Source organism: Physella acuta, unplaced genomic scaffold (genome assembly GCF_028476545.2).
Source record: "Physella acuta isolate Inbredline_101_S28 unplaced genomic scaffold, ASM2847654v3 ptg000264l, whole genome shotgun sequence".
NCBI lineage: Eukaryota > Metazoa > Mollusca > Gastropoda > Physidae > Physella > Physella acuta.
The window spans coordinates 2,451,151-2,465,710 of record NW_026731783.1 but is presented as its reverse complement, the minus strand read 5'-3'; the positions used below and the strand labels follow the sequence as shown (position 1 = coordinate 2,465,710).

General features: G+C 40.4%; 1 protein-coding gene across 1 annotated transcript; it reads right to left on the bottom strand.

Annotated features, from left to right (window-relative positions):
* Positions 1 to 5,641: 5,641 nt before the first annotated feature.
* Positions 5,642 to 8,164, bottom strand: LOC131939092 (acetylcholine receptor subunit beta-like). Its single transcript, XM_059297323.1, has 2 exons — positions 8,011 to 8,164; positions 5,642 to 5,988 (listed from the first exon to the last, which is right to left on the bottom strand). The coding sequence occupies exons 1-2, from the start codon at positions 8,162 to 8,164 to the stop codon at positions 5,642 to 5,644; spliced, it is 501 nt and encodes a 166-aa protein (XP_059153306.1).
* Between the last annotated feature and the right edge of the window lie 6,396 nt (positions 8,165 to 14,560).

Here is a 14,560-nt window from a genome sequence, read left to right as displayed (position 1 = left end):
CCCTCCCCCTACGAGTGTGACGTCATTTATGGACGACACCTAATTAACATTTTAAGTAATGCTGGTAATATAATATACTATACGGACGATAATTAAAATTAATTTAAATAAAATAATGATAAAAATATCAACTGTGTTGATTTTAAAATTATTTTTTTACTAATTGCTTTATTTAGCTATACTCCCCACAGCAAATAACATTAGTCCCTACAATTCGAAATCCTTTAGTGTAGGCTACATGTGTCCCATTTTGAATCAGTTTCTTGTTAATGTTATTTTCTCGTATACGAAGTATAAAGGAAGTATCACAAATTTCGACGTTATACTTATACACCTCCTTGAGTCGGAAAAACACAGTTTCGCAATTGTGGTCGTGTGTCTATGAACACGATAACTTGAGTACCGTTACAGCTAGGTTGAGGAAGTTTAATATATTAAAGTATTATATCTAATTTCTTGTTCTGTATCAACTTTTCAGCAATTTCATGTAACCGGAAGTGGAACTGGTTCCAATTTTGGTTTTTCAAAGTCCTATTACTTAAGAACTGTTTCTGATAGTTAAACGAAATTTCACATATAAGTAAAAGATCTAATTCTCTGCCTTCTATCAAATTTTGAGTAGATTCCGTTGACTGGAAGTAGTAATTTACGCTTTTTGACTTTTTGTGATTTCTAAAAAAAGGCATTTGAATTTATAAAGTAGGCCTGCTAGTATTCCGCACTATTAAACACACTGTTTGCTGTTCACTTAGTGCGCATTTTTTCTATGAGATTCTTTTCTATTTTAAAAAGTCTTGGGCGCGAACGGGAAATGAATATATGATGTTAATCAGTTATTCACTAGAGCCCGGTAGACAGTGTTTCTTCCAGACTTTCTCCTGGGGGGGGGGGGGGGGGGGCACTTGAAATTTTCAGGGGGGGGGGGGGGGTGGTAGACTTTTTTCGGGGGGGGGGGGGGGCGGACACTGTTAAAAAGTATATATGTTCTATATAAATTTCGTTTCGTTGGGAGGGGGGGGGGCAGTAGACCCCCCCCCCCCCAAAAAAAAAAAAAAGAGATGCCTGGAAGAAACTCTGACGGTAGACTCAGGGACTGGTTCGCCGAGATTTATTCATACATCATTTACGTCAACCTCCCCCCCCCCCCCAACAAAACAGAAAACAGTTTATATAAAACATAAAATTAAATCAATGTCCTTTCTTCTTTTTCTTCTTCGTTCTTAATTATTAGTGTTGGAAGGGATCGAGATTTATCTGCCAGTGGGTTTGAACTCGAGACTTTGTTCGAATTTATAAACCATGAGCTTTTTGCCGACTCGACCACGCCTCCAACACAATTAAGCGTTACGTGTCAACTGGTTATGCGCCATTGAGGCCATTGACTCCATTGACTCCGATTTCAGCCTGCTTTTCTGTTTGGATTTGCTTCCATAGCCTTTGTCCAACCAAGAACAAACTACAAGGCAGCAGTTGTTTAATTTTGGAGTTGTCTCTCCTAGAAGAGTGGCTATCCCCAGCTAACGAGCCTCATCCGCCCGAGGGTGCGAACTCGAGACTTTTCGGTTTAGCAACCATGAGCTTTACCGACTCGACCATGCCGACCCAATCATGCCGAATCAATGTCCGCCATGCCGGAAATTTACCCCCCCCCCCCCTTCACGGAGAAAAAAAAAATCCAGTTTGGCAGTTATGCGCTCTACCACCAGACCACGCGACGCCATCATGGGATATAACCTATTTAGCGGTTCCCATTTGAACAGGGTCTTATTTTAAACGAATAGTATTATGAAGTTTTAGCCATGCATTGTACTGTCCTATTGGTTAACGATCACACTGTTGTAACGTTGTTGAGTAGCATTGTGGGGAAGACACTGAGAGACTGTTGTTCGTTCTGAATCTTCAGCTGGGGCTTTTTCTTCTTCAGCATGCTTATTTTTAGTGCTGAAAGAGATTCCCTCCAACACAGTTACATACAGAGTTTCTTCCAGGCATCTCTTCGGGGGGGGGGGGGGGGGGGGCAAAGCCCCCCCCCCCCCCGAAATTTTTTTTACCGCCCCCCCCCCCCGAACGAAATGAAATTTATATAATTTATATAGAAAATATATACTTTTAACAGTGTCCGCCCCCCCCCCCCGAAGAAAGTTTACCGCCCCCCCCCCCCCCCCGAAGATTTCAAGTGCCCCCCCGGAGAAAAAAGTCTGGAAGAAACACTGGTTACATATACGTGTCAACTTGTTATGCGCCATTGAGGCCATGCGATTTCAGCCTGCTTTTTTTTATTAGCTTCCATAGCCTTTGTCCAACCAAGAACTAATTACAAGGCAGCAGTTGTTTGATTTTGGAGTTGTCTCTCCTAGAATCGGCTGTCCCCAGCTAACGAGCCTCATCTGCCCGAGGGTTCGAACTTTACCGACTCGACCACGCCGCCACCCTTCTGCTGGGCAAAACAGGAAGACTCCAAATGGGTCGGTATAGTGATGGGGCGTACAAAACTCCCAAAGTGTCAGCTCCAAATACATGTTTTAAAAATTCCTGGTTGTGATTTAGTTAAAGTGTAATCTTAATTGAAGTAAAGATTTTGTCACATTGCCTTGTTTTATTACAATTTCTCACAATCGTTTGACTCACACACACACTCACACACATACAGAAAACATACACATTCTCACCATACACTTACACATCAACATCAACATTATATAATGAAAGAAAAACTACACATAGTTCATAATCCAGCACCTTCAAAACTTGGTTTATTTTTCTGTTATTTAAAAAAAGTGCTCTAACATCGTTAAACATTTGCGTTTAGAAATATCGATAACAATCGTAAACAAATATACTACAGATTGTGCATAAGAAATTACCTGTAATAAAAAAAAATCCCCAAAAGACAAACCGGCTTACATATTACAAGACATAGACGCTTATATGCACACATATATAAAGGTATTTAAAAATAAAGCTCATTAAACTCTTATCAAATCGCTTTGAATCAACATAATAGATTTCCGTAAGAGGTTTTGTTTTGTTTTGAAAAGTAGGACAAAATAGTAAATCGTACATCACTGATCTAACAAAAAAAATCTATACTTGTCAGCATTTGTTATTAGTAATAGCTATATCATCTTTCCCGTTCGTGACCAAGACATTATGGTACATATGAAGTAGAGCTCATCTGCTTCAGAGATCCTGGGTGAACTTAAAGACATTCTACTGACTTGAAAAAGTTCAGTTTTCAAACCTGACGGTCTATGGGACAAGTGAAATAAAGTTCACTTGTTTCTGTGACCTCGGCATATGAAGAGATAGTGTGATCAGCACTATGCCCAGCCGCTTTTACTTTCCCTAACGTAAGTTAGGCACCCATCAGAGTTTGGATGACTCAGGGACTGTCTACTGACTTGAACCCGGATTCGAACTCGAGACTTACGGGTTAGAAGTCCAGCTCTCTACCGCTAGACCACTCCGTCCCATTACTGACTTGAACCACTGGTTAAAGCAGTCTGGCTCTACCGCCAGACCACCCCAGGCACATATTATTGTAATATTGGAGAATGTTAATTACTTATCCAAAAGCACGAAGAGTTGGTTCTTTCTACTCTTTTAATCACCTGTATGTCACCCACATCCAAGTCGTACAACACTATTTCTAAATTGTCAACTAAATGACAATTAATTGATGACGTTGTAATATCAGGTTAATGATAAGAAGGTGATGAAATTGAGATAGCATGTTCAGGAATGAATGAAGGCAATGAGATGATAATGCCAAATATAAAAATTAGAAGCACACACAAGTACACAAACAGTGAGCAACTACACACGATTATAGTTCTGTTAACTGTACTCACTACTAAAGTTTATAAAATGTTTTAGCAGTCTAATCTAGACCTGTTTTAAACTGTTGTATAAATTATAATAATATGCCATAAACACTTTAATCTTTAAGGTCTTTGTGTGAACTTTCTCTATATCATGATGTTAGTAAAATACTTAGTAAAATTCATTAAAAATTACTACAAAACAATTATTTCTTGAAGTAGACTATACTGGTCCACATTAAAAACGTGTGCTTTAAAACTGCTACATAGAGGTATTAAAAATACAACATCAAGAAAATGGAATAACATAGAGGTACGAGAAAAATGGCCCGTTGAGGAAGGATACACCGGGCGCTAGGCTGATAGTGCTGTCTCTTTTCTCTAAACTAAAACCACCCCCCACACACCCCCACCCCACCCCCGCACACCCCCACCCACCCCCACACACACCACCCCCCCACCCACACACACACCCCCCCCCCACCCCCCCCCCACACCCCCCACCCCCCACAACCCAAAAAACATGTATACCGTCCCATTCAACGAAATATAATTATATACTTTTTCCAGTGTCCGCCCCCTCCCCGAAAATTCTACCCCCCGCCCCCGAAAATTTCAAGTACCCCCACCCCTCTCCGGGGAGGAAAAAGTCTAAACTAAAACCACCCCCCCACCCCCCACACACACCACCCCCCCCCCACACACACACACCACCCCCCCCCCCCCCCCAAAAAAAAACATGTCTACCGTCCCATTCAACGAAATATAATTATATACTTTTTCCAGTGTCCGCCCCCTCCCCGAAAATTCTACCCCCGCCCCCGAAAATTTCAAGTACCCCCCACCCCTCTCCGGGGAGGAAAAAGTCTAAACTAAAACCACCCCCCCACCCCCACCCCCCACACACACCACCCCCCCCCCCCACACACACACACCACCCCCCCCCCCCCCCCCCCCAAAAAAAAACATGTCTACCGTCCCATTCAACGAAATATAATTATATACTTTTTCCAGTGTCCGCCCCCTCCCCGAAAATTCTACCCCCGCCACCGAAAATTTCAAGTACCCCCACCCCTCTCCGGGGAGGAAAAAGTCTAAATTAAAACCACCCCACCTCCCCCCCCCCCCACACCCCACACCCCCCCCCCACCCCCCTAAAAAAACATGTCTACCGTCCCATTCAACGAAATATAATTATATACTTTTTCCAGTGTCCGCCCCCTCCCCGAGGGGGGGGGGGGCTCAGACGTTTTTACGCGGGGGGTGGGGCTTCGCCCCTACCCGAAGAATTGTATGCAAGAAACTCTTCACGCAAACCACTTAGATTAGACAACATTTCCTCTTTATTCAATGTTTACGCCAGAATCAATGACGTCATTATATTACTGTGTGCACTCTCTGGTTTGAGATTATTTTCAACTCTGTGCTAAATGTGTCGACGTCATACTTCGTTTTTCGAATTACTATGCATGTTTTTATTTTCCTTGTGTTTTCTCTAGAGCGTTCTTGACAGATAGATAGATAGATAGATAGATAGATAGATAGATAGATAGATAGATAGATAGATAGATAGATAGATAGATAGATAGATAGATAGATAGATAGATAGATAGATAGATAGATAGATAGATAGATAGATAGATAGATAGATAGATAGATAGATAGATAGATAGATAGATAGATAGATAGACAGACAGCGAAACTATTATTATAGATTACAAAAGCAACAAAGAAAATGGAATGATATATCACTTGGTCCATATCCATGTACATTCAGCATAAATTATAAATTTGCCTTCCTAATTGTTAATTATTTAAAGCTAATAAAGTATAAAGAACCACGCTAAGAAGGAGCTTAACAGAAGCACCGTGGTGTTCAAAGCCAAGAAACATTTGTTCATCTTGTACGCTCTTGAAGAAGGTGCAGCCCCGGGGGTAGTTTGTTCCTGGGGTTCGAATCCCAGGCAGTCGCTGTTGTTTGGTGTGGAGTTCTTCGTCACGGATAGATTGGTGGTGTGGTGGGCTGTGGTTGTGTGGGCTGGTGCGTGGTCTCCCCTGATGGGCTTGGGCTTGGGTTTCGGCGTGTCGTGGGCGTTGAGGATTAGGACGATGGTGTTGCCGATGACGCCGAGAAAGGCTTGGATGAACAGGGCGGCCAGGTAGATGACTGAGGAGGGAAGGTTTGATTGGTAGAGGCGGTGGGGAGGTGTGGCGATAACAGGTGTGTGAGTGTGGGGGGAGTGGGGTATATGTGCGGTAGTCTGATGCAGTGTTGTGATTCAAGGGAGTGGGGAAGGACGTTAGAGTGAGGAAAAAAGGTGTGATAGTTAGGAATGGGGGGTGCCAGTGTGGAGTGAACTGGGGGTGTGATAGTGGGGTATGATAGTGAGGTGTGACAGTGGGGGTGTGGGTGTGGGTATGATAGTGGGGTATGATAGTGGGGTATGATAGTGAGGTATGATAGTGAGGTATGATAGTGAGGTATGATAGTGAGGTGTGATAGTGGGGATATGATAGTGAGGTGTAGGTGTGACAGTGGGGGTGTGGGTTTGATAGTGAGGTATGATAGTTGGGGGTGGGGGTATGATAGTGAGGTATGATAGTGAGGTATGATAGTGAGGTATGACAGCTGGGGTGAGTTTATGATAGTGAGGTGTGATAGTGGGGATATGATAGTGAGGTGTAGGTGTGACAGTGGGGGTGTGGGTTTGATAGTGAGGTATGATAGTTGGGGGTGGGGGTATGATAGTGAGGTATGATAGTGAGGTATGATAGTGAGGTATGACAGCTGGGGTGAGTTTATGATAGTGAGGTGTGACAGTGGGGATATGATAGTGAGGTGTGACAATTGGGGTCTGACAAGGTCAACGACTGACGTTTTCTCATCTCCCTTCCTCTCATAGATAAAAACAAATGTTGGAACAGCTTTATTTGATTTCCAATACATCTCAGTTTTTTTTAATTCTCTCACACCACTCCATCACAAATATTTTTACAAATCTGGTTAAATAGTCTCACCCAAGAAACAGCACAAATTCATGACATATTTAGTGTCCACTTTATTCCTAAAACACCCTACCCATCACCAAAAAAAAAAAAACAAACAAAAAAACGCCAAATCCCTGGTGCCCCCCATTTTTCCTACAACACCTCACCCTTTACTATAAAACACCTATTCCCTAATGCCAACTTTATTCCTACACCATAATATCCCTCTTCAAGATACACCAATTCCCCGGTGTCTCTATTATTTTCACCCCCCTCACCTCTCACCACCCCCCTCACCCCATATCTCACCACCACCCCCCTCACCCCACCTCTCACCCCCCCTTCTCCCCACCTCCCCCACTCACCCCACCTCTCACCATCCCCACCCCACTCACCCCACCTCTCACCATCCCCACCCCACTCACCCCACCTCTCACCATCCCCACCCCACTCACCCCACCTCTCACCATCCCCACCCCACTCACCCCACCTCTCATCATCCCCACCCCACTCACCCCACCTCTCACCATCCCCACCCCACTCACCCCACCTCTCACCATCCCCACCCCACTCACCCCACCACTCACCCCACCTCTCACCACCCCCCTCCCCCCTCACCCCACCTCTCACCATCCCCAACCCACTCACCCCACCACTCACCCCACCTCTCACCATCCCCACCCCACTCACCCCTCCTCTCACCATCCCCACCCCACTCACCCCACCACTCACCCCACCTCTCACCATCCCCACCCCACTCACCCCACCACTCACCCCACCTCTCACCACCCCCACCCCCACTCACCCCACCACTCACCCCACCTCTCACCATCCCCACCCCACTCACCCCACCTCTCACCATCCCCACCCCACTCACCCCACCACTCACCCCACCTCTCACCATCCCCACCCCACTCACCCGACCACTCACCCCACCTCTCACCACCCCCCTCCCCCCTCACCCCACCTCTCATCATCCCCACCCCACTCACCCCACCGCTCACCATCCCCACCCCACTCACCCCACCTCTCACCATCCCCACCCCACTCACCCCACCACTCACCCCACCTCTCACCATCCCCACCCCACTCACCCCACCTCTCACCCCACCTCTCACCACCCCCCTCCCCCCTCACCCCACCTCTCACCACCCCCCACTCAGCCTACCTCTCACCACCCCCCCCCCCTCCCCCCACTCACCAAGGAACGAGATGTTGTCCGAGTTCTGGGGCAGTTTGCCCTCAATGAAGTCGATGAAGACGGTGAAGGACAGCAGCAGCGACAGCGCCACCATCAGCTTCTCCGGCTCCTCAGGTGAGAGGAAGAAGGGGACAGGTGACATCAGTGCCAGCATGGTAATTGGCATCATCAGCCTACAGGTGTGGAGAGAGGTAGTTACGTTTGTATAAGCCGTATGAATAGCACGGAGCACAGGTAAATCAAAGGATAGACACTGAGGACACGTTAGTCCTGGATCGGCATTAAGAACAGGTAAAGCATGGGTTGGACAGGTAAGGCATGGGTTAGACAGGTAAGGCATGGGTTAGACAGGTAAGAAATGGGTTGGACAGGTAAGGCATAGGTTGGACAGGTAAGAAATGGGTTGGACAGGTAAGGCATGGGTTGGACAGGTAAGGCATAGGTTGGACAGGTAAGGCATGGGTTGGACAGGTAAGGCATGAGTTGGACAGGTAGGGCATGAGTTGGACAGGTAGGGCATGTGTTGGACAGGTAAGAAATGGGGTGGACAGGTAAGGCATGGGTTGGACAGGTAAGGCATAGGTTGGACAGGTAAGAAATGGGTTGGACAGGTAAGGCATGAGTTGGACAGGTAAGGCATGGGTTGGACAGGTAAGAAATGGGTTGGACAGGTAAGGCATGGGTTGGACAGGTAAGGCATGGGTTGGACAGGTAAGGCATGGGTTGGACAGGTAAGGCATGGGTTGATTTTTCTTTTTTGAACAGTTAAGTTAAATCTATAAAATCATCTTTATGATAATTAATACCACAAATTTAGTTAAAATTTAAATAGCTCGAGGTAGAGAATTTATTAAAACACATTTCCCTTCATGACACATGTTTAAACATTTTTTTTTATCTCCAAACTTTTTTCCACCTCCTATTGTAAACGTGTTTTTACTTCAGATAAAGTGGACTTGAAATCATGACTTGACTTGTAAGTATAAAGAAACGAACAACAACTACATGGCCTTGTTGAGAATCGCACGAACAAAATCACAACAACAGCACAATTTAATTTAATTTAATTTTCATTCATTTTATCAGGCATGTATATGTACAACAACAAATATCTTCTTTTCAGTAAGTAAATAAACTTCCGCTTTACATATTTAAGAAAGTTGATACTTTAAAAAAATAAATAATGTCGAACTAAACAGCGGAAGTTAACAAAACAGGTACATATATATATATATATATATAATATATATATATATATATATATATATATATATATATATATATAGGCCTATATATATATATATATATATATATATATATATAGGCCTATATATATATATATATATATATATATATATATATATGTGTGTGTGTGTGTGTGTGTGTGTGTGTTTTTCCACTTTAGAAGCTTTTTTTTCTTTCTTTATCGACATGACCTTTCAGGATCTGTCTTCAATCTGCGACTAACTGGCTTGGATATCGGTTTGATAACAGTGTATCGGTCGCTTCTGTCCTTTGGTTCTCACCACGCTTATCTTCCACCCCACTGAACGCAGGGTAAACTCTTACCCCACCGTCTTGTACCGGCTAAACCGTAGGAAGCTTATAGCTAAAAAAAAATCTAGGTCACTCAGGTCAAATAAATGATTAGTAGCAGATAGAGAAAGGCATTATGTATAAAATAACATTCCCCATTTAACGATATTAAAAACGTCGGCACCTGGGCAGTGGCAAGCCTTGAATTGTCGCTACGGGGCTGGCTATAGCGCGGCTGTGGGGCTAGGCCTGGTGCCCAAGCGGCTGTCAGCTGTCCATTTACTTTCTACCTCACCTACTCTCACTGTTCTCTGATGAGTGTTTTATTCTGTTTAAAGTTGTGTTTCTTTACAGTATATAGTTTTTTTTGTGTGAGTTTTGATGAAGAAATAATATAGCTATTAATATTTGTGCAAGGAGCTGGAGAGCCGCATCTTGACAGCAAAGGAGTCGCATGCGGGCCTCGCGAGCCGCAGGTTGCCGACCCCTGTGCTATACAAATTTTCTATTAACCCAATGCGGATGGGAGTGATATGAAAAAAAAAAGTCAAATGATAAACAATATTTGTTATCCGGTTATAGTGTTGATATAAGATTGTAAAAAACAATTATACATTTTTAAATGTAGATAAACTATAACTTATATTGAAAGAAAAGAGTAAAATGAGAATCCTAAATGTATCAGAATGTAAAAGACTGACAAAGAATTATGTAACATAATATAAACTACTACAAAATATTTTTAAAGTTTTTGCATGTATTTGTTACTTTTATTTAAAATTAAATTTCGTTTCATACTTTGGAGCTTATGATGTGTTATTTCCCTTTGTTGTTAAGAATTCTGATAAGGGAGGGAATTGACACTAATTAAATCGTGAATGTTAATTAGAACAATTGAAACTATTCAACAGTATTGCAATAGGGCTTTTAAGTCTCTCTTCTCTCTCGCTTAAAATTTGAAACCTCATTAGCTAGAGGCAGATACACATTTTAGAACTAAATTGATTTTTTTCAAACGTGATTTCCATTGATAACAATAAAAACTGGCGGTTATTTGTTGCTATGACCAACTTTTAGATTTTAAAATACCATGAGTACTCAAAATACAACAATTGCGCAATTTATACTAATAATATAACCAAAATAAGTACCAGTAGACCTTGGGTATTAATATTATCTTAATACTGTAACTGCTTTTAGTTACGGCTTCGAATAAATAATAACAAACTAAACGCGTCTTTAAAAAAACACAATATATTTTTTTAAGCAAGCCTACATCTTGTCTATAATTATCATTGTTTACGATTTGAAATAACTTACCCATAGTGGAAGTATTTATTTAACAAACTAATCACGTCTTTAAAAAAAAACCAAAAAAACCCCGACAATTTAAGGTAGGCTATTTCTTTCTTTCAGCAAGCCTACATCTTGTCTATAATTATCATTGTTTACAATTTGATATAACTTAGCTATAGTGAGAGTATTTCTTTTCTTTTACTGATTTAATAAAAAGAGTTTGTTTGAAATATACTAGGTTACAAGTAAAAGATTGAGGAGTTAACTTGTTAACGATGCAATTCATTATGCTATTGGTTGTTCATATATATATATATGATATATATATATATATATATATATATATATATATATATATATATATATATATATATATATATATATATATATATATATATATATATATATATATATATATATATATATATGATATATATATATATATATATATATATATATGTTACGGTCAAAGCCCGAAGTCGGCCAATGCTAGGATTGGCCGGCCAATCCGCGCATTGGCCAATATCGCCTCCCATAGGTCGGTCAAAGTCCGAAACTTTGCTTGATTTCGGTCTTTGGCCGGCTAATCCGCAGACTGGCCATTGTGGACCGGCCAAAGTCTGAAATAGCTCTTCATTTCGGCCTTTGGCCGGCCAGTCCGCGGACTGGCCATGGTGGACCGGCCAAAGTCTTAATTAGAAGATCATCTGGCTAGGGAAGACCGGCCAAAGTCCGAATTAGAAGATCGTGAGCAGATTTTTTTTTAAAATGCCGTATGGATCATGAAATTAAGTCTTTATTGATTATTAATAAAAGTAAATGACAGAAATATTCAAAGTTTTTATTGTAATATAGTCTCAATCTATCAATATCATCATTTGTTACAACAAGATGAACTTTTATGGCATTTAGAATTACACAGCAGCTTGTTATTTTTACACTTGAAGCGATTTGTTGTGCACTTAGTTGTGCAATTGCAGCGAGTGTAGCCTTGGCCCCCAGTCAATGATTGTGAAGATGCGATGGTACGTAGAGATTTTTCCTCAGTGCCAACTGACGACTTTAAGAGCAGTTTTTCGTGAAGAATTGAAAACTCACTTCTAGAATATATTTGTTTTAGAACACTACGTTCCGTTCCTAGCTTGTAGAAAGCGATGTCGACGCTCATGACAACTGCAATCACGCTTCGGGGATCACCGTGACCTCTGTTAACATCTGGAAAAAGGATGCGTACATTGTCACCCACTTCACCATCTTTAAATTTTGTATTTGATGTTTTAAGCATCTTAGCACCTCGAGTTTTGCAAGCCAGTATGAGCTGCTGATCTGTGTTCCATGATGTCTTGTTTGTTGTGACACAATCTGCAGATAATGTTCCCTCCGTACCCTTCGTCTGCTTCATTGGGTATTCCCACACATAACATGGACATCGTTGCCACAGGATCCACAAGAATGAGCTGCACTACAGTGTTTTTCACAAACTATACAGAATCTGTTGGCCACATAATTGTCACGCAACTGGTCTGGACGTTCCGCCACGGCAGTAAATATGTTAGCTGAGGATGTCGTTGCAATTATGGCAACCTCCATTTCTTGTTCAATGTTCTCAAGATCTTCCTCAGTAACTATTTTATCGAGGAGCCTGATATGGAAACTAACATGGATTTACATTTGTTTCTTTTGACAGCCATCTGCTATGTCTGTCTCATGGTCTGACGGCCCTTTTGATCCATGTTGCCTTGCATATAGAATGCTATACAAACAAGAGCTAAACAATACGATCTCAATGAAAACGCAACCAGAATAATGAAAATGCGATCACAACTTAGTCTAGATAGAACATTGGCCAGGACATGCCGGCCAGTGCGCGCATTGGCCGGCCAATGTACAAAATACGCTGTCAAGTTTAAGCGCTTCGGACTTTGGCCAGTACGTCCTGGCCAGTCCGCGCATTGGCCGGCCAATGCACAAAATACGATCTTAATGCTAAGTTCTTCGGGCTTTGGCCAAGAGAGCCGGCCAATCCGCGGATTGGCCGGCCAATCCGCGCTTTGGCCGCACTTCGGGCTTTGACCGTAAACATATATATATAATATATATATATGATATATATATATATGATATATATATATGATATATATATATATATATATATATATGATATATATATATATGATATATATATATGATATATATTATATATATATATATATATATATATATAAATATATATATATATATATATATATATATACATATATATATACATATATATATATATACATATATATATACATATATATATATATATATATATATATATATATATATATATATATATATATATATATATATATATATATATATCATATATATATATCATATATATATATGTCATAATATATATATATATATATATATATTATATATATATATATATATATATATATATATATATATATATATATATATATATATATATATGTGTGTGTGTTTCATTGCACACATTGCATCCAATCTTTTGTGTTTGTGAGATTCATAAACTCCAAGCTTTCCAGTAGCAAGTGAGTTGGCTATCTTAGATTTCATTTGACATTCCATCGGAACGTAGCCTACTTTCTGTATAAATGTGATGTTGGTAATATAAGGGGTGTCTGAGTCGTTTGTTAGACGGTATTCTGTCTATGCTCAAATGCTACAAATTTGAATTGATCACATTTATCATTATCTAAGCAAACAATTATTTTTTACCCCAGCCCATTCCATTAGAGTGCTAGTTCTTCGTTAAGATTATAAGATATTCTCTTCTATGAGCTTTAATACACTTTTCATACAAATTCACAATACAATAGGACCGATGAGATAATACATACACTTCAAGAACCTACTGATACAAGTTCTAAAGTCACATTTTCGTGAAAATCAAACCAAGCAGTGATCGTTATTCCTCTAGTTTAACTTTATCTTACATACAAATAGTTAAACTGAAGAATTTATTTAAGTGGCTCTTTCAAACAAACAAATAATATAAAAACGTTATAAAAAACGTTATATTTATGGTAAAGTTTTAATCGTTGAACTCATTTATCTCAAAATTTGGCCTTCAATTTTACCATCTCATCAGTTCTATTGTATTGTGAATTTTCATGAAAAGTGTTTTCAAGTTTATAATAATAAATAAAAGCTTCTCAAATAATATCTGTTTGTGGGTATGCGGACAATTTTGTAAGCCAATTTTGACACACTTCTAATACAACGATTTCGTTAAACTGTAAAAATATATATTCGTCTCTGCGGAAAACGTAAGAATTTCTAATTTTTAAATCTATCAATCCACAGCATTGTCACTCAACCATAATATGTTTTTCGAATTTTAGTATTGGGAATAACTCATTGGATAAAAAAAATAACGTTATACTATAATTACGACTCTTTGTCAATCAAACGCTTAAAGTCAGTAGTCAAAAAAGAGAGTTTGTTTTATTTCCACATAAAGAAACTAATTACAGAGAGTAATACAATTAACACCAAAATATTTGCCCCAAAAAAGTAGTTATTCAGTCTCCGGGAATCCATCTTGTAAGTACAGCACACCGTTGTACCATGTTTTATTTTTTCACATTTAAATCTATGCACAATCTTTTCAGATTGATCGTCGATTTCCGAGACTGCCGGAACTGGTAAACTGTTTTCGTGGTAGCGGAAAGGGAGGCAAACT

Bases quoted from the DNA above. Each gene is read 5' to 3' on its own strand.
- LOC131939092 (XM_059297323.1), bottom strand. From the start codon at position 8,164: ATGCTGGCACTGATGTCACCTGTCCCCTTCTTCCTCTCACCTGAGGAG. The intron at 5,989-8,010 runs GTGAGTGGGGGG...TTCCCTCCTCAG, and splicing joins GGACAACATCTCGTTCCTTG to TCATCTACCTGGCCGCCCTG.